Source organism: Dendrobates tinctorius, unplaced genomic scaffold (genome assembly GCF_039654945.1).
Source record: "Dendrobates tinctorius isolate UK_male_01 unplaced genomic scaffold, ASM3965494v1 ptg000155l, whole genome shotgun sequence".
NCBI lineage: Eukaryota > Metazoa > Chordata > Amphibia > Anura > Dendrobatidae > Dendrobates > Dendrobates tinctorius.
The window spans coordinates 23,418,567-23,440,337 of NW_027361822.1; the positions used below are offsets into that span (position 1 = coordinate 23,418,567).

At 47.1% G+C, this 21,771-nt stretch overlaps 1 protein-coding gene across 1 annotated transcript in view; it reads right to left on the reverse strand.

Annotated features, from left to right (window-relative positions):
• LOC141051188 (uncharacterized) overlaps positions 1-21,771 on the reverse strand; it is a 181,746-nt gene that overhangs the window by 129,873 nt on the left and 30,102 nt on the right. Inside the window, 1 exon segment of the mRNA XM_073548052.1 lies at positions 6,393-8,088. Within this exon segment, the coding sequence (XP_073404153.1) occupies positions 6,393-8,088 (1,696 nt within the window).

The following is a 21,771-nucleotide window of genomic DNA, read 5'->3' on the forward strand; positions in this document are numbered from 1 at the left end:
GCAGGTTGTCAGAGGCTGTTGGAGCCTGGGGGCAGGTTGTCAGAGGCTGGGGGCAGGTTGTCAGAGGCTGGAAGAGCCTGGGGGCAAGTTGTCAGAGGCTGGGGGCAGGTTGTCAGAGGCTGTCGGAGCCTGGGGCACATTGTCAGAGGCTGGAAGAGCCTGGGGGCAAGTTGTCAGAGGCTGGGGGCAGGTTGTCAGAGGCTGGAAGAGCCTGGAGGCAGGTTGTCAGATGCTGGGGGCAGGTTGTCAGAGACTGCTGGAGCCTGGGAGCAGGTTGTCAGAGGCTGGAAGTGCCTGGGTCAGGTTGTCAGAAGCTGGAAGAGCCTGGGGAAGGTTGTCAGAGGCTGGGGGCAGGTTGTCACAGGCTGTTGGAGCCTGGGGGCAGGTTGTCAGAGGCTGGGGGCAGGTTTTCAGAGGCTGGAGGAGCCTGGGGGCAGGTTGTCAGAGGCTGGAAGTGCCTGGGGCAGGTTGTCAGAGGCTGGAAGAGCCTGGGACAGGTTGTCAGAGGCTGGAGGCATGTTGTCAGAGGCTGGAAGAGCCTGGGGGGCAGGTTGTCAGAGGATGGGGGAAGTTTGTCAGAGGCTGGAAGAGCCTAGGGGAGGTTGTCAGAGGCTGTTGGAGCCTTGGGGCGGGTTGTCAGAGGCTGGAGGCAGGTTGTCAGAGGCTGTTGGAGCCTGGGGCAGGTTGTCAGAAGCTGGAAGAGCCAGTGGCAGTTTGTCAGAGGCTGGAAGAGCCTGAGGCAGGTTGTCAGAGGCTGCTGGAGCCTGGGGCATGTTTTCAGAGGCTGGAAGTGCCTGGGGCAGGTTATCAGAGGCTGGAAGAGCCTGGGGCAGGTTGACAGAGGCTGTTGGAGCCTGGGGAAGGTTGTCACAGGCTGTTAGAGCCTGGGGGCAGGTTGCCAGAGGCTGGGGGCAGGTTGATAGAGGCTGGAAGAGCCTGGGGGCAGGTTTTCAAAGGCTGGAAGAGCCTGGGGGCAGGTTGTCAGAGCCTGGAAGTGCCTGGGGCAGGTTGTTAGAGGCTGGAAGAGCCTGGGACAGGTTGTCAGAGGCTGTCGGAGCCTGGGGCAGGTTGTCAGAGGCTGTCGGAGCCTGGGGCAGGTTGTAGAGGCTGTCAGAGCCTGGGGGCAGGTTGTCAGAGGCTGTCGGAGCCTGGGGCAGGTTGTCAGAGGCTGTCGGAGCCTGGGGCAGGTTGTTGGAGGCTGTCGGAGCCTGGGGCAGGTTGTCAGAGGCTGTCGGAGCCTGGGGCAGGTTGTCAGAGGCTGTCGGAGCCTGGGGCAGGTTGTCAGAGGCTTTCGGAGCCTGGGGCAGGTTGCTAGAGGCTGTCGGAGCCTGGGGGCAGGTTATCAGAGGCTGTCGGAGCCTGGGACAGGTTGTCAGAGCCTGGGGAAGGTTGTCAGAGGCTGTCGGAGCCTGGGGCAGGTTGTCAGAGGCTGGGGGCAGGCTGCCAGAGGCTGTCGGAGCCTGGGGCAGGTTGTCACAGGCTGTTGGAGCCTGGGGGCAGGTTGCCAGAGGCTGAGGGCAGGTTGTTAGAGGCTGGAAGAGCCTGGGGGCAGGTTGTCAGAGGCTGTTGGAGCCTGGGGGCGGGTTGTCAGAGGCTGGAGGCAGGTTGTCAGAGGCTGGCGGAGCCTGGGGCAGGTTGTCAGAGGCTGGTGGCAGGTTGACAGAGGCTGTTGGAGCCAGGGGGCGGGTTGTCAGAGGCTGGAGGCAGATTGTCGGAGCCTGGGGCAGGTTGTCAGAGGCTGTCGGAGCCTGGGGGCAGGTTGTCAGATGCTGGGAGCAGGTTGTCAGAGGCTGGAAGAGCCTGGGGGCAGGTTGTCAGAGGCTGGGGGCAGGTTGTCAGAGGCTGTCGGAGCCTGGGGCAGGTTGTCAGGCTGTCGGAGTCTGGGGGCAGGTTGTCAGAGGCTGCTGGAGCCTGGGGCAGGTTTTCAGAGGCTGGAAGTGCCTGGGGCAGGTTGTGAGAGGCTGGAAGAGCCTGGGGCAGGTTGTCAGAGGCTGGGGGCAGGTTGCCAGAGGCTATCGGAGCCTGGGGCAGGTTGTCACAGGCTGTTGGAGCCTGGGGGCAGGTTGTCAGAGGCTGGGGGCAGGTTGCCAGAGGCTGGGGCAGGTTGTCAGAGGCTGGAAGAGCCTGGGACAGGTTTTCAGAGGCTGTCGGAGCCTGGGGGCAGGTTGTCAGAGGCTGGGGGCAGGTTGCCAGAGGCTGTCGGAGCCTGGGGCAGGTTGCCAGAGGCTGTTGGAGCCTGGGGGCAGGTTGTCAGAGGCTGTCGGAGCCTGGGGCAGGTTGTCAGAGGCTGTCAGAGCCTGGGGCAGGTTGTTAGAGGCTGTCGGAGCCTGGGGCAGGTTGTCAGAGGCTGTCGGAGCCTGGGGGCAGGTTGTCAGAGGCTGGGGGCAGGTTGATAGAGGCTGGAAGAGCCTGGGGACAGGTTGTCAGAGGCTGTCGGAGCCTGGGGCAAGTTGTCAGAGGCTGCTGGAGCCTGGGACAGGTTGTCAGAGGCTGGAAGTGCCTGGGGCAGGTTGTCAGAGACGATCTGTGAAATCTGTGAAGAAAAGGTCACTCTGACCCCGGTTTTCGGGTATTTTGGCATCGCCGTGCAATTTTCATGTGTGCAGTAGCATCAGCTAAGGATTCCTCAGATTTTCTCGCATGCGTTTTTTGCGGGAAAATCTGAGGAATCCTTAGCTGATGCTACTGCACACATTAACATTCGACTGCGATGAAAAAATACCCCGAAAAACGGGGTCTGAGTGACTTTTTCGTCACAGATATAATTTTAAGTGTGTGCATTAGGATCAGGGCACCCCCCAAAGGCTGACTGTGTAAAAAATTACTTAAAAACAGCCCCAAATCACTAGAACGGGGATGTTTAATGCATTCATATTCTAACTTTACATTCTTACAGTTGACACCTGATACACTGCTGTAAAGCTGGCAGCACTGTTCATGCACCATGTATTTTCATCTAGTTATCTGTGGTGTTCCCATTTCATGGGCATGTTGCTTTCCCTTTTTTTCTGTGCCATTGTTCACTAACATGTGTTTGGAGAACCCCTTTTTTGCTTCATTGTAGTACAGGGGTGCCCTCCGTTTGGTTTTTTGTATTACTCTCCGATTACTGGTCTCAGCTAGTCTGGATTTTCTCCCGGCGCTGCCGGCTCTCGCTCTCTCCTGTATGGGGTTTAGCTCCACTTCAAGCCACTCCCCTGGTGGTCACCTGCCCTGCCAGGTCCTGCTCTGGTGCGGCTTACACTCAGCGGTGGCTGCATGCTCCAACTCAAGACTGCTGCCCTCTCCACAACACTCCCTCTGGTGTGTACACTTAGGATATACAATCAGTGTGTTGTGACACAGTATTTTAATCCATAAGAGCGTAGTGTGTTACTAACAGAAATTTGGAGACTATGGTCCCAGCTCTCTTCAAGATGTTGACCAGGTCTTCCCGTGTAGTACTGAGCTGATTCCAGTTCTTTTCAGAATCAACCTTACCCCCATGAGGCGATTTCTTTCATGGAGCCCCAGATTGAGAAAGATCGATAGCCATCTTGTGTTTCTTCCATTTTCTAATAATTGTGCCAACAGTTGTTGCCTTCTCACCAAGCTGCGTGCATGTTGCCCTGTAGCCAATCACAGCTTTGTGCAGGTCTACAATATTTGTGCCTGGTGTGCTTAGACACCTCTTTGGTTTTGGCCATGGTGGAGAGGTTGGAGTGTGATTGATTGTGTGTACAGGTGTCTTTTATACAGGTAACGTGTTCAAAAAGGTGCAATTAATATGAGTGCAGAATATGAGGGCTTCTTAAAGAAAACAGGTCTGTGAGAGCCATAATTCTTGTTGGGTGGTAGGTGATCAAATACTTATTTCATGCAATAAAATGCTATTTAATTATAAAATCATACAATGTGATTTTCTGGCTTTTATTTTTAGATTCTGTGTCTCACAATTGAATTGTCCCTATGATAAAAATGACAGACTTCTCCATTCTTTGTATGTGGGAAACCTTGCAAAATCGACAGTGTATCAAATACAGCATACAGTCTAGATCACGTGAAGTCATTATTTCCCTCTACTCCTCTTTGGTCAGACCTCATCTGGAATACTGTGTCCAGTTTTGGGCACCACATTTTAAAAAAGACATCAACAAACTGGAGCAAGTTCAGAAAAGAGCGACCAGAATGGTGACCGGTCTGCAAACCCTGTCTTATGAGGAAAGGTTGCAGGATTTGGGAATGTTTAGTTTGCAAAAGAGAAGACTGAGAGGAGACTTAATAGCTGTCTACAAATATCTAAAGGGCTGTCACATTGTAGAAGGATCAACTTTATTCTCATTTGCACAAGGAAAGACTAGAAGCAATGGGGTGAAACTGAATGGGAGCAGACACAGATTAGATATTGGAAAAAACTTCTTGACAGTTAGAGTGATCAATGAGTGGAACAGGCTGCCACGAGAAGTGGTGAGTTCTCCTTCAATGGAAGTCTTCAAACAGAGGCTGGACAGACATCTGACTGGGATGATTTCGCGAATCCTGCTTTGAGCAGGGAGTTGGACCAGATGGCCCAGGAGGTCCCTTCCAACTCTACGATTCTATGAAATACATCTGGCAGTTCCAGAAGCAAGCTGGATGCATTACTACGGCGTGGTGCTCTCCAATTGGCTGGAGCAGGAAGATGATAACTTCAGCTGGACAGCACACACACCCATACGGCCAGAATGAAATGCACTACAGGTCCCAGGCACTGTAACCTTAGTGACTCACAGTCCAGAACTTCTAGTTCTGACATCTCACCAGCACCGCCCACAAAGTGAATACAGCAGTGCCTGGCAACAGACGCAGACGTCACAAGAACAGGTTCTGGTGGAGATGTGCCAGGACCCCGAGTCTCCCAAGTGTTAAAATAACCCATTGCATGTAATTGTCATAATGATAATCTTTATTTATATAGCACCAACATACTCCGCAGCGCCTTACAATTCAGAGGTTTATATACAACAATCATAACTAACAGATAAAGATAATTCAATAATTAAAGCAAAAATAATAATGATCCTGCTCACAAGAGCTTACAAACTACAATGAGGTGGTGACAAAGTACAGGAGCTTATTTACAATCATGGTCCACCCATTTGAAGGAATAGGGGATAGATAAAGGCTGCATGAGCTGGTCACCAACCATTATTTGTAGTGCTTTTGGGTGCAGTGGAGTTTGATTGAGGGTTATGATCAGAGAAGTAGAGAATGGTCTATGTATAAAAGAACTTCGATTATGAAATGTGATAGGCTGACCTAAACGGATGTGGTTTTTAGGGAGCGTGTAAAACTGTGTAAGTTGTGGTTAGTTCTAATTTCTTGTGGTAGAGCATTCTAGAGGATTGGTGCAACTCAGGAGAAGTCTTGGAGCCAGGAGTGGGAGGTACGGATTAGTATGGATGATAGTAGAAGGTTGTTTGTGGAGCGCAGAGAAAGGGGAGGCTGATAAACAGAAATGAGGAATGAGATGTAGGGGGGGTGCAGAACTGCGGAGCTCTTTGTGGGTGAGAACAAGCAGTTTAACTTGGATCCTATAATGCAGTGTTCCTCAACTCCGGTCCTCAAGAGCAACCAACAGGTCATGTTTTAACGATTTCCTTAGTATTGTCCAGGTGATAGTTGAATCACCTGAACAGGTAAGAATTTAGTCACCTGTGCAATACTAAGGAAATCCTGAAAACATGACCTGTTGGTGGCTCTTGAGGACTAGAGTTGGGTAACACTGCTATAATGTATGGGCAGCCAGTGCAATGACTGGCACAGAGCGGAAGTGTCCAAGTAACGATTAGCCAGATAGATGACCCTGGCTGCTGCATTAAGGATGGACTGGAGAGGGGAAAGAAAATTACAGAAGTCAAAAGTAAGTGTATGAGGGTTATTAGCTTGTAGATTTCTGAATGTGTGATAGGTAAGAGTGTGCTGGTGTGGGCAAGGATTTGTGAGCGTAAAGGAGAGAATGTTGTGTTCAGAAAGGGGAGAGATGAGTTATCTATGTAGGAGATTGAACGTAGCAGGACAAATATCAGATCAATGGTTTTACCGTCTTTGTGTGTCTCAGAGGTTAAAAGCTGTGAGAGGCCACGAGAAGTGGTTAGAGATGGAAGCTGGGACGCAGATGGGGAGGTGGGGCTGTTTGTGGGGATGTTGAAGTCTTCCAGGATAAAGGTTGGTAATTCTGAGGACATGAAGTGCAGCAGCCAGGCAGTAAAGTGGTCAAGGAAGTGGGTGGGTGAGCCTAGGGCACAGTATACAACCACTCCTCTGAGTTAGAGGGAATGGAAGAGCCTGATGGTGTGGCAAAATTAGGAGCTTCGGGTTGGCTTATACATGAATATATATGGTACTTATTTGTTGTTACTTTGACTATCTGTTATGTGTTGTCTTGCACAGTTTGTAAAAATATACGGTATATTTTCTTGCCTGTGTAAGTTCTCTGATGTTTAACAAGATGTGATTTATATGGACATAAAAAAGGTTTCACCCCTGTGAGAGTTCTCTGATGGACAACTAAATATGATTTCTGATTAAAACATTTCCCACATTCTGAGCATTAAAAGGATTTCTCCCCTACGTGAGTTCTCTGGTGTCTTACAAGATGTGATTTCTCTGGAAAACATTTCTCACATTTTGAACATGAAAAAGGTTTCTCCCCTGTGTGAGTTCTCTGATGGATAATTAAAACTGAATTCTGATTAAAACATTTCCCACATTCTGGACATGAGTATGGCTTCTCCCCTGTGTGAGTTCTCTGGTGTAAAACAAGACGTGATTTCTCTACAAAACATTTCCCACACTCTGAACATAAAAAAGGTTTCTCCCCTGTGTGAGTTCTCTGATGGATAACTAAAACTGATTTCTGATTAAAACATTTCCCACATTCTGAACATGAGTATGGCTTCTCCCCTGTGTGAGTTCTCTGGTGTGTAACAAGACTTGATTTCCCTGAAAAACATTTCCCACATTCTGAGCATAAAAATGGTTTCTCCCCTGTGTGAGTTCTCTGATGGACAGCTAAAATTGATTTATGATTAAAACATTTCCCACATTCTGAACATGAATATGGTCTCTCTCCTGTGTGAAGTTTCTGATGTCGAACAAAATTTGATTTTTCTGCAAAACATTTCCCACATTCTGAACAGGAGAAGGATTTCTCCCCAGTGTGAATTTTTTGATGAATAACAAGACTTGATTGTTTTGCATAACATTTCCCACATTCTGAACATGAAAAGGGCTTCTCTCCTGTATGAAATTCCTGATGTCTAACAAGACTTGATTTACCTGTATAACATTTTCCACATACTGAACATGAAAAAGGCTTCTCTCCTGTGTGATGTTTCTGATGTCTAACAAGATGTGGTCTATCTGCAAAACATTTCCCACATTCTGAACATGAAAAAGGTTTCTCTCCTGTGTGAGTTCTCTGATGGACAACTAAAACGGATTTCTGATTAAAACATTTCCCACATTCTGAACATGAAAAGGCCTTCTTCCCTGTGTGAAGTTTCTGATGTCTAACAAAATTTGATTTATCTGCAAAACATTTCCCACATTCTGAACATGAAAAAGGTTTCTCCCCTTTGTGAATTTTCTGATGTATAACAAGACTTGACTTATCTGTATAACATTTCCCACAGTCTGAACAAGAATCTGGCTTTTCCCCTGTGTGAACTCTCTCATGTCTAACAAGACCTGATTTCTGGTTAAAATATTTCCCATACTGTGAACAAGAAAATCTTTTCTCCTTTGTGTGAATTTTTTTATGAGTAACAAAAGACATTTTGAGGGAAAAATTAATTCTTTTTTCTGCACTTGTTAATGGCTTCTTTGCTGTAAGAGCAGTTTGATTTTTATTGCCTGTATTGTGACTTTTATTTTCCTTAATATTCTGTGATGAATCAGAAGTTTGAACCTGTTTAAAAGGATCAGATGATAGATCTTTGCTGTGAAGGGATGATGGAATATCTGAAGTAATGACATTAACTTCAGTTATATCTTGTGTGATATCAAGGTCATCTGATTTAGAAATTGCAGATGTCACTTGTCCCTGTGATCGCCTGGTAAAGTCATCTGAAAAGAATAAAGATTATTATCTTTGAATAAAATATCCTTAAAATATATATATTTGTAAAACATTTCTAAAATATACACAGAAATTGAAATAGCAAATAATGTAGACAAAACCAGGTGACAATCAAACATTAGACCTCAATGCACGAACGAGTAGAGTGATAATGTTAGACCCTGTTTGTTCATTCTGCCTCACAAATACTGGAATAATAAGCCAGCAAAAAACAATTCAAAAGACCAAAATGATACCAATAAAAAATTACCAGACCTTTTACAGCATATTAGAATGATGTAAAAAAAGCCCCAAATCCACACTGCAGATCCCAAAAAGGGGAATTAGACCTTCCAGTAAGGCCTGCTTCACACTTCAGTCGATTTCCTGGTAGTCCCATTACTAGAAAAATAGCACTGGGGCGGAGGGGTACAGAAGCTCTAAATCAGTGGTCCCCAACCTTTTTTGCACCAGGGACCGGTTTCAAGCAAGACCATTCTTCCATGGCCCGGCAGGGCGGGGATGGAGGTGTGGCAGGGCTTTTGTCATAAGGGGGTGGGGCTATGGACACGGTTGTAGTGTAGCAGTGCATACTTATAATTAAATAACATTTATAATGTGACTCAACTCACCATAGGTTTTGAATGAGTGCTCCATCACCCCCTTCTCCCCATCATTGCCTTCACCCCATCACTCCCTTCTCTCCATCATTGCCTTCACCCCATCACTGCTGTCTCCCCATCATTGCCTTCACCCCATCACTCCCTTCTCCCCATCATTGCCTTCACCCCATCACTGCCATCATTGCCTTCACCCCATCACTGCTGTCTCCCCATCATTGCCTTCACCCCATCACTCCCTTCACCCCATCACTGCCATCTCTCCATCATTGCCTTCACCCCATCACTGCTGTCTCCCCATCATTGCCTTCACCCCATCACTCCCTTCTCTCCATCATTGCCTTCACCCCATCACTGCTGTCTCTCCATCATTGCCTTCACCCCATCACTCCCTTCTCCCCATCATTGCCTTCACCCCATCACTGCTGTCTCTCCATCATTGCCTTCACCCCATCACTGCTGTCTCTCCATCATTGCCTTCACCCCATCACTCCCTTTTCCCCATCACTGCTGTCTCTCCATCATTGCCTTCACCCCATCACTCCCTTCTCCCCATCACTGCTGTCTCTCCATCATTGCCTTCACCCCATCACTCCCTTCTCCCCATCACTGCTGTCTCTCCATCATTGCCTTCACCCCATCACTCCCTTCTCTCCATCATTGCCTTCACCCCATCACTGCCGTCTCTCCATCATTGCCTTCACCCCATCACTCCCTTCTCCCCATCATTGCCTTCACCCCATCACTGCTGTCTCTCCATCATTTCCTTCACCCCATCACTGCTGTCTCTCCATCACTGCCTTCACCCCATCACTCCCTTCTCCCCATCACTGCTGTCTCTCCATCATTGCCTTCACCCCATCACTGCTGTCTCTCCATCATTGCCTTCACCCCATCACTGCTGTCTCTCCATCACTGCTGTCTCTCCATCATTGCCTGCACCCCATCACTGCTGTCTCTCCATCATTGCCTTCACCCCATCACTGCTGTCTCTCCATCATTGCCTGCACCCCATCACTGCCATCTCTCCATCATTGCCTTCACCCCATCACTGCTGTCTCCCCATCATTGCCTTCACCCCATCACTCCCTTCACCCCATCACTGCCATCTCTCCATCATTGCCTTCACCCCATCACTGCTGTCTCCCCATCATTGCCTTCACCCCATCACTCCCTTCTCTCCATCATTGCCTTCACCCCATCACTGCTGTCTCTCCATCATTGCCTTCACCCCATCACTGCTGTCTCTCCATCACTGCTGTCTCTCCATCATTGCCTGCACCCCATCACTGCTGTCTCTCCATCATTGCCTTCACCCCATCACTGCTGTCTCTCCATCATTGCCTGCACCCCATCACTGCTGTCTCTCCATCACTCCCCTCACGGTCTTCTCCTCATGTCCCCATCTCCTCCAGGGCCAGGCTACACACACACACACACACACACACACACACACACACACACACACAGACATACATGTACACACACACAGACATACATACACACACACACATTATACATACACACATATACACACCACCTCTCTCCTCTCACCTGCCCGTCGCCCGCGCTTCCTCGCTCTGACACAGCAGCGGCCGCACTCTCCTCTCTGTGTCAGTCAGAGACAGGAAGCGCGGGCGGCGGGCAGGAAGCTGGACGGGTCCTTGCAGCTCCGCTCCTGCTATTCCCTCTTGCAGGCAGCGGAGCTGCTTGGATCGCTCCCTGGCCGCTGCTAAGAACTGCTGCGCGCCGCCCCAGCCCCCGCTACGCCACTGACCGCCCCTGGCTCCCCTTGTGTCCGCGGACCGGCAAGGGCACTGCAGCGGCCCGATGCTGGGCCGCGGACCGGCGGTTGGGGACCCCTGCTCTAAATGATCATAGTCCCGGACAAAAACTAGGTTAGATATAGTAAGTGATCTGTGTGATAAGAAGAAAATATAGACAATAGAATCAATTTACTAAGCACTTGAAAACCCATTAAGTGCAACTTAAGATCCCTAACCAGGAACAATATGCCCGGTTTTAGATCCATAATACCCAGGAACAGCAAAGCCCTGATGAAACAGATAAGAAGGATCAAATCTTTGGAAAAATACATTTTTTTTCCTTGGTTTCAAGAGACCTAGCAATTATAAAATAAGGGGCGGGGAAATGAAAGAGCTGATGATGGTGCACGCAGATGCCAAGGACGTGGGGCATGTGTGACTACGCCTGTTGCTGGAGCACAATAAAAATGCCCATCCAAGACACATAGGTTCCTGTCCCACTTTGCAGGAAGGCATGGTACAACAACTTCTGAAGCCAAAGCAGTGCGAACAGGTGGTCGGTTGGATAGGCAGGTAATGTTTCCAGCAGGCTTGGCAGCACCACACAGTTTTCCACATAGTCCAGTGTCACCAGCCTAAAATCTGGATCATTTAATCCTCACCCTGATCCTCCTTCCTTCCACCATGTTGAGTCCTAAGAGATTAGTGATCCCACACTAGGACACTCCGTGGAGCACTTTACCACAACATTTCTTGATTGTGGCCACTCAACCTGCATGCTCTAAGAGTGATAGGAGGACATGCTGTTTCGGAATACACAAATCTTAGAGCAGCCACGGCTACAAAAACATGACGGTGGGGAACAGCAAATTTGAGATGAGGAAGGTGTTGATGAACAACACGACACAGACGGCGACAACCCTGGCACACCCTGCAAACACGTTTCCTGCAGCGGTGCTCCAGGTGCGCCAAACGTCTGTGGAGAAAATCCAATCTACACGAAGATTTCATCCATTATAAGTTTATGCTTAGAAAATACAACACTGCCCTTCACCTCTACAAACAAACCTATTTCAACACCCTCATCACCTCCCTGTTCAATAACCCTAAACGTCTCTTTGACACTTTTCATTCCCTGCTCAACCCAAGAGTGCAGGCCCCAACCACAGAGCTTCGAGCTGACGATCTGGCCAATTACTTCAAAGAAAAAATTGACCATATCCGACAGGAAATTATCTACCAATCCCCTCATACCATGCACTGTCCTCCCTCCCTCACTGCATCTAGCTCACTCTCTGATTTTGAACCAGTCACAGAAGAAGTAAGCAGGCTCCTTGCATCTTCTCGCCCAACCACTTGCACCAGTGACCCATTTCCGTCACATCTCCACCAGTCCCTTTCCCCTGCTGTCACCATTCACCTAACTAAAATATTTAACCTCTCTCTCTCTCTTCTGGTATCTTTCCCTCCTCATTTAAGCATGCCATCATACATCAAACATCCCTCGACCAAAACTGTGCCGCTAACTATAGACCGGTCTCTAATCTTCCCTTCATCTCTAAACTCCTGGAACACCTGGTCCACTCCCGTCTGATCCGCTATCTCTCTGATAACTCTCTTCTCGACTCTTTCCAATCCAGTTTCCCCTCTTTACACTCTACTGAAACTGCCCTCACTAAAGTCTCTAATGATTTACTAACAGCTAAATCTAATGGTCACTTCTCCATGCTAATTCTCTTGGATCTCTCTGCAGAATTCGACACTGTGGATCATCAGCTCCTCCTCACTATGCTCCACTCCATCGGCATCAAGGACACCATTCTCTCCTGGTTTTCCTTCTATCTCTCTGATCGCTCCTTTACTGTATCTTTTGCTGGTTCCTCCTCCTCTCCACTTCCCCTTAATGTTGGGGTTCCTCAAGGATCGATTCTATTCCCCCTCCTCTTCTCTTTGTACACTGCCCCTATTGGTCAAACAATCAGTAGATATGGTTTCCAGTACCATCTCTATGCTGATGACACCCAATTATACACTTCTTCTCCTGATATCACGCCTGCCTTTTTAGAAAACACCAGCAATTGTCTAAACGCTGTGTCTAACATCATGTCCTCACTATATCTGAAATTGAACCTGTCAAAGACTGAACGCCTTGTGTTTCCTCCCTCTACTAATGTACCCGACATTGCCATTTCTGTGTGTGATTCCACTATTACTCCCCAGCAACATGCCCGCTGTCTTGGGGTCATACTTGACTCCGAACTTTCATTCGCCCCCCACATCCGATCACTGGCTCGCTCTTGTTATCTGCACCTCAAAAACATTTCTAGAATTCGACCTTTTCTTACTTTTGATTCTGCAAACACTCTTTACTGTTTCTCTTATTCATTCTCATCTAGACTATTGTAACTCTCTTCTAATTGGTCTCCCTCTTACCAAACTCAAACCCCCTCCAATCTGTCTTGAATGCTGCAGCCAGGATCATATTCCTCGCCAATCGTTACACCGATGCCTCTACCTTGTGCCAGTCATTACACTGGCTACCCATCCACTCCAGAATCCAGTACAAACTTATTACCCTCACCCACAAAGCTCTCCATGCTCAGCACTACCCTACATCTCCTCCCTCGTTTCAGTTTACCACCCTACCCGTGCACTCCGTTCTGCTCATGACCTGAGGTTAGCATTCTCAATAATCAGAACTTCCCACTCCCATCTCCAAGACTATAGACATGCTGCGCCAATTCTTTGGAATGCACTTCCCAGGTCAATACGATTAGTCCCCAATCCCTACAATTTTAAGCGTGCCCTGAAAACGCATTTATTCAGACTGGCGTACCGCCTCAACACATTAACCTAACTATCCCTGTGTGGCATAGTCAAAAGTTTTACCATAACCAGGTTCCCGCATCATGTTCCCACATGCTTTATACATCCATTAGCCCTCTGTGTCTGTACTGTTACACACTTAACATTATGGCTGGTCCAAACAATCAGGGCAATTGTTACCACCCCCCTTTCGTGTCTACCTTTTTTTCTCATAGATTGTAAGCTTTCGAGCAGGGCCCTCATTCCTCTTGGCATCTGTTATGATCTATGTGATTATTGTTATGCTGTAATATCTATCGTCTGTACAAGTCCCCTATGAAATGTAAAGTGCTGCGGAATATATAGAAATAAAATGTATTATTATTATAAGACATAGTTGTCGCCAAGTCTTGTTGTTGTTAAGTCACAAAGTCAGGAGGACCAGGGTTGGGTGGTCGAAGACGAGGTGGTGGGTGATGAAGTCACCAACCTAATCTGGGAAGCTCACAAGCAAAGCGAGGCCAGTAGCACTGAGGGGGAGAGGTTGGTAGCATCAAAATAGACAGGAAGCAATAATAGGGTGACCAGAAGAAGAAGGCAGGCAACTATTTTGCAGAGCACCAACTCGCCTGAATTTCTCCGTCAAAGACTTGGGTGATCCTCAATCTTGGACTTTCTTAAAAAAAAAAAAGAGGTCTGAGACAAACAAAATGGCCATTTGCAACCTGTGCCACACCAAGATTAGCAGGAACTTCACTTTGAAGAACTTAACCACCACCAGCATGATCCGGCACAACACTTTCGTAGATGCCTCCTACTCTGCACATTCTGACTTACCATCATCAGGCACATCCAAATCCTTGTCCCAGCATAGCGTTCCCCCAGGCCTTGGAACAAAAAAGAAGGTTCACTAGCCACCCACGCACCCACAGGCCCAAAAGCTAAACGGGCACATTCCCAGGTTGTTTGCCATGGAAATGCTGCCATTTAGGATGGTAGACACAGAGACTTTCTGCCGACTCATGGCGGCAGTTATCCCTCGGTACTCAGTCCCCAGCCGCCACTTTTTCTTCTGGTGTGGTGTCCCTGCCTTGTACCAGCATGTGTCCAAGAACTTCATCTGTGCCCTTACTAATGCACTGGCATTGTCCGCTTAATGACAAACACGTGGACAAGTGCTTGTGGCCAGGGATGCTACAATTCCCTGACGGCACACTGGTTGAATATTGTGGAGGCTGGAACAGAGTCACACCCTGGCAAGGCACATAGGCTCCAGACGCTGGCCCTACTTCTTTCAGGGTTTCCTCCACCTCCTACAGCAGTTCCTGCACCCCCCCTGCTCCTCCACATCCTCCATCTTCAGTGTGGTATCTCAGAGTACACATCCAGATCAACCGGAAACTAGCGCAACTGAGGCTACTACTCAGCAAAGTAGCAACAGGCTGTGCTGAAGCTAATTTGACAAGGAGATAAACCAAACACCACTGCAGAGTTACTTAACCCCTTTCTGACATTGGACGTACTATCCCGTCCCCGTGACCCTGGCCCCTATGACCGTGGACGGGATAGTACGTCATCACGATCAGCTGCGCTCACGGGGGGAGAGCAGCTGATCGCGGCTGGGTAGCAGCTGATCGCGGCTGGGTGTCAGCTGATTATCACAGCTGACACCCGGCACTATGTGCCAGGAGCAGTCACGGACCGCCCCCGGCATATTAACCCCTGGCACATTGTGATCAAACATGATCACAGTGAGTAGAGGGCATTAGGATTGCGGACTCCACACATGTAGTGGCGGGGTTCGCAGATGACCTTCTCTTGCTCCTATCGGACCCAGAGAGAGAAATGCCGACGTTACTGGAGAGGTTTGAGGCTTTTGGAGAGCTTTCGAACTTCAAGATCAACTTAGAGAAATCTGAGGCGATGGGTATAAACATAAGTCCTTTGAGGTGCACTCTGTGCGCATCTACTCCCCCTCCAACCTCCAACTGGCTGTCATCCACCGCCCCCCAGGGCCAGCCACCACCTTCTTTGACCACTTCACCACCTGGCTACTTCATTTCCTTTCCGCGGACATCCCTACTATCATCATGGGCGACTTCAACATCCCCATTTACACTTCCCTCTCAGCTGCCACTAAACTTCTCTCACTTCCTCCTTTGGCCTCACTCAATGGTCTTCTACAGCCACCCACAAAGATGGCCACACACTGGACCTCATCTTCACCCGCCTCTGCTCCCTATCTAACCTCTCTAACTCACCTCTTCCTCTCTCTGACCACAACCTGCTCACATTCTCTTCCCTCTCCACTCCATGTCTACAATCCCCACCCCACAAACTTTCACACCCTCGCAGAAATCTTAAACACCTTGACCTACACTCATTCTCTGAATCCCTCCTCCCTCTCACAGATATAAGTTCCTTACACAATGCGGATGACGCTGCTGCTCTACATAACACCACAATAGCTGCAGCTTTGGAATCTGCTGCCCCACTTACACATACCAAAGCTCGCAAAATCAACAGACAGCCCTGGCACACCAGCCTGACCAAAGAACTGAGGCGAGCTTCCAGGGCTGCGGAGCGCAGATGTAAAAGATCCCACTCCAACGAGCACTTCATCGCATTCAAACAGTCCCTCACTACTTTCAAGACCACACTCGCCACAGCTAAACAAACCTACTTCTCATCTCTCATATCCTCCGTCTCACAACCCTAAACAGTTATTCAACACCTTCAATTCTCGCCTCCGTCCCCCAGCACCACCTCCCTCCCCACTTATCTCAGCTGAAGACTTTGCCTCATTTTTCAAGCAGAAGATTGATTACATCAGAGACAGTTTTGCTCAACAACCCCCAGATCCCCTCCTCCCGACTTCCCAGCCCTTCACCTCCAAAACCAACTTCTCCACCATCACAGAAGATCGACTCTCCATTTTACTCTCAAGATCACATCTCACCACCTGTGCACTTGACCCGATCCCATCCCACTTCATCCCAAACCTCACCACAGTCTTCATCCCAACCCTAACCCATCTCTTCAACCTATCACTAACAACTGGTGTTTTCCCCTCAAGCTTTAAACATGCCTCCATCACACCTATCCTCAAAAAAGCCATCTCTTGACCCAACCTCTGTATCTTGCTATCGCCCTATATCACTTCTCCCCTATGCCTCCAAGCTACTGGAACACGTCTACCTTGAACTGTCCTCCCATATCTCTTCTTGCTCCCTCTTCGACCGCTTACAATCTGGCTTTCGGTCACACCACTCCACTGAAACTGCCCTTACTAAGGTCACCAATGACTAGAGTTGAGCGATACCGTCCGATACTTCAAAGTATCGGATCGGAATGGATCGGCCGATCTTTAAAAAAAGTATCGGTATCGCCGATTCCGATACCGGAAGTCCCATTCAAGTCTATGGGACTTCCGGTATCGGAATAAGAAAAACCCTGTTTTTGCCTTGTACAGCCTCTCTGGGGTCTGTACGGGCCTTTCGGGGGGTCTGTGCAGGCTCCGGTGGTCTGTGCCGGCCTGCCGGGGGGCTGTGCCGGCCTGCCGGTGGTCTGTGCAGGCTCCGGTGGGCTGTGCCGGCCTGCCGGGGGGCTGTGCCGGCCTGCCGGTGGTCTGTGCAGGCTCCGGGGGGCTGTGCCGGCCTGCCGGGGGGCTGTGCCGGCCTGCCGGTGGTCTGTGCAGGCTTCGGGGGTCTGTGCAGGCATCGTCCGATGGGACTACAAGTCCCATCGGGCGATGCCTGCTACCATGACAGTGATTGACACATTAGCCAATGATGGGACAGTAGTAGTCCCATCATCCGGCTAATGTGTTAAATGTAAAAAAAAAAAATAAAAAAAAATACTACATACATACTACATGCATGCTACATACATACTACATGCTACATACATACTACATGCTACATACATACTACATGCTACATACATACTACATATATACTACATGCATGCTACATACATACTACATGCTACATACATACTACATGCTACATACATACTACATATATACTACATACATACTACATACATGCTACATACATACTGCATGCTACATACATACTACATACATACTGCATGCTACATACATACTACATACATACTACATACATACTACATGCATGCTACATACATACTGCATGCTACATACATACTACATACATACTACATACATACTACATGCATGCTATATGCATGCTACATACATGCTACATGCATGCTACATACATACTACATGCTACATACATACCACATACATACTACATGCATGCTACATACATACTACATACATACTACATACATACTACATACATACTACATGCATGCTACATACATACTACATGCATGCTACATGCATGCTACATACATACTACATGCTACATACATACCACATACATACTACATACATACTACATGCTACATACATACTACATATATACTACATGCATGCTACATACATACTGCATGCTACATGCATGCTACATACATACTACATACATACTACATACATACCACATATATACTACATACATACAATACATTCATACAATACATACATAGACATACAGTACATATAACATAGAGTAACATACTTACCAATACTTGTCACATTGTTCCCCGAAGCCATTGTCTTTTCCGGAATAAATATTAACATAACAAACCACAAAAATACTCACCCACGATCCGAAGCAGTCCACGAGTGTGTCCCACGACGATCTTGGGTAGAGAACTGCAGCATCAGATGATGCTGCCGTTCTCTACGGGCTGCAGGAATCCAATGACGGAAGGTAGGTATCCTTCCGCACTGTATTCCTCCGCCACTTAAAAAAAAAAAAGTCCCTAGTCTCACTTTATGCCATTGCTGTGTGGGAATTTCCCACGCAGCAATGGCATAAAGTGAGACTAGGGACTTTTTTTTTTTTTAAGTGGCGGAGGAATACAGTGCGGAAGGATACCTACCTTCCGTCATTGGATTCCTGCAGCCCGTAGAGAACGGCAGCATCATCTGATGCTGCAGTTCTCTACCCAAGATCGTCGTGGGACACACTCGTGGACTGCTTCGGATCGTGGGTGAGTATTTTTGTGGTTTGTTATGTTAATATTTATTCCGGAAAAGACAATGGCTTCGGGGAACAATGTGACAAGTATTGGTAAGTATGTTACTCTATGTTATATGTACTGTATGTCTATGTATGTATTGTATGAATGTATTGTATGTATGTAGTATATATGTGGTATGTATGTAGCATGTAGTATGTATGTAGTATGTATGTAGCATGCATGTAGCATGCAGTATGTATGTAGCATGCATGTAGTATATATGTAGTATGTATGTAGCATGTAGCATGTATGTAGTATGTATGTAGTATGTATGTGGTATGTATGTAGCATGTAGTATGTATGTAGTATGTATGTAGCATGCATGTAGTATGTATGTAGCATGCATGTAGTATGTATGTAGCATGCATGTAGTATGTATGTAGTATGTATGTAGCATGCATGTAGTATGTATGTAGTATGTATGTAGCATGTAGCATGTATGTAGTATGTATGTGGTATGTATGTAGCATGTAGTATGTATGTAGTATGTATGTAGTATGTATGTAGTATGTATGTGGTATGTATGTAGCATGTAGTATGTATGTAGCATGCATGTAGCATGCATGTAGTATGTATGTAGCATGCATGTAGTATATACAGTCATATGTAAAAGTTTGGGCACCCCTATTAATGTTAACCTTTTTTCTTTATAACAATTTTGTTTTTTGCAACAGCTATTTCAGTTTCATATATCTAATAACTGATGGACTCAGTTATATTTCTGGATTCAAATGAGGTTTATTGTACTAACAGAAAATGTGCAATCTGCATTTAAACAAAATTTGACCGGTGTAAAAGTATGGGCACCCTTATCATTTTCTTGATTTGAACAATCCTAACTACTTTTTACTGACTTCCTGAAGCACTAAATTGGTTTTGTAACCTCATTGAGCTTTGAACTTCATAGCCAGGTGTATCAAATCATGAGAAAAGGTATTTAAAGTGGCCACTTGCAAGTAGTTCTCCTATTTGATTCTCCTATGAAGAGTGGCATCATGGGCTCCTCAAAACAACTCTCAAATGATCTGAAAACAAAGATTATTCAACATAGCTTTTCAGGGGAAGGATACAAAAAGTTGTCTCAGAGATTTAACCTGTCAGTTTCCACTGTGAGGAACATAGTAAGGAAATGGAAGAAAACAGGTACAGTTCTTGTTAAGCCCAGAAGTGGCAGGCCAAGAAAAATATCAGAAAGGCAGAGAAGAAGAATGGTGAGAACAGTCAAGGACAATCCACAGACCACCTCCAAAGACCTGCAGCATCATCTTGCTGCAGATGGTGTCACTGTGCATCGGTCAACAATACAGCGCATGCATAATGCCTTTTTGTATGACCAAACAACTCAATCTTTGTTTCATCAGTCCACAGGACCTTCTTCCAAAATGTAACTGGCTTGTCCAATGTGCTTTTGCATACCTCAGGTGACTCTGTTTGTGGCGTGGTTGCAGAAACGGCTTCTTTCGCATCACTCTCCCATACAGCTTCTCCTTGTGCAAAGTGCACTGTATTGTTGACCGATGCACAGTGACACCATCTGCAGCAATATGATGCTGCAGGTCTTTGGAGGTGGTCTGTGGATTGTCCTTGACTGTTCTCACCATTCTTCTTCTCTGCCTTTCTGATATTTTTCTTGGCCTGCCACTTCTGGGCTTAACAAGAACTGTACCTGTGTTCTTCCATTTCCTTACTATGTTCCTCACAGTGGAAACTGACAGGTTAAATCTCTGAGACAACTTTTTGTATCCTTCCCCTGAAAAGCTACGTTGAATAATCTTTGTTTTCAGATCATTTGAGAGTTGTTTTGAGGAGCCCATGATGCCACTCTTCATAGGAGAATCAAATAGGAGAACTACTTGCAAGTGGCCACCTTAAATACCTTTTCTCATGATTTGATACACCTGGCTATGAAGTTCAAAGCTTAATGAGGATACAAAACCAATTTAGTGCTTCAGGAAGTCAGTAAAAAGTAGTTAGGAGTGTTCAAATCAAGAAAATGATAAGGGTGCCCATACTTTTGCACCGGTCAAATTTTGTTTAAATGCAGATTGCACATTTTCTGTTAGTACAATAAACCTCATTTGAATCCAGAAATATAACTGAGTCCATCAGTTATTAGATATATGAAACTGAAATACCTGTTGCAAAAACCAAAATTGCTATTAAGAAAAAAGGTTAACATTAATAGGGGTGCCCAAACTTTTACATATGACTGTATGTAGTATGTATGTAGCATGTAGTATGTATGTAGTATGTATGTAGCATGCATGTAGTATGTATGTAGTATGTATGTAGTATGTATGTAGCATGCAGTATGTATGTAGTATGTATGTGGCATGTAGTATGTATGTAGCATGTATGTAGTATGTATGTAGTATATATGTAGTATGTATGTAGCATGTAGTATGTATGTAGCATGCATGTAGTATATATGTAGTATGTATGTAGCATGTAGTATGTATGTAGCATGCATGTAGTATATATGTAGTATGTATGTAGCATGTAGTATGTATGTAGCATGCATATAGTATATATGTAGTATGTATGTAGCATGTAGTATGTATGTAGCATGCATGTAGTATATATGTAGTATGTATGTAGCATGTAGTATGTATGTAGTATGTATGTAGTATTTTTTTTTTTTTTTTAACATTTAACACATTAGCCGGATGATGGGACTACTACTGTCCCATCATTGGCTAATGTGTCAATCACTGTCATGGTAGCAGGCATCGCCAGATGGGACTTGTAGTCCCATCGGACGATGCTTGCACAGACCCCCAGACATCAGCACAGGCCCCCGGCAGGCCGGCACAGCCCCCCGGCAGGCCGGTACAGACCCCCACAGGGTGCACAGACCACCGGCAGGCAAGCACAGCCCCCCGGCAGGCCGGTACAGACCCCCACAAGGTGCACAGACCACCGGCAGGCCGGCACAGCCCCCCGACAGGCCGGTACCGACCCCGGGCAGTCCACACAGCCCCCCGGCAGGCCGGCAGAGACCCCCGGAAGGCCCGAAATGACGGCGCATCATGATGCGCACACACCGCGCATCATGCTGACGTCAGGCCGTCAATCAACTTTGAACTTCCGATTCCGATGCCGAATTCCGATATTGAAAAAATATCGGAAGTCGGTATCGGAATTCCGATACAGCAAGTATCGGCCGATACCCGATACTTGCGGTATCGGAATGCTCAACACTACCACTGACCTCTTAACTGCCAAGAGCAAGCAACACTACTCTGTCCTCCTCCTCCTGGACCTGTCGGCTGCCTTTGACACAGTGGACCATTCCCTATTATTACAGACCCTCTCATCCCTTGGCATCACAGACTTGGCCCTATCCTGGATCTCATCATACCGGACATTCAGCATCTCCCACTCA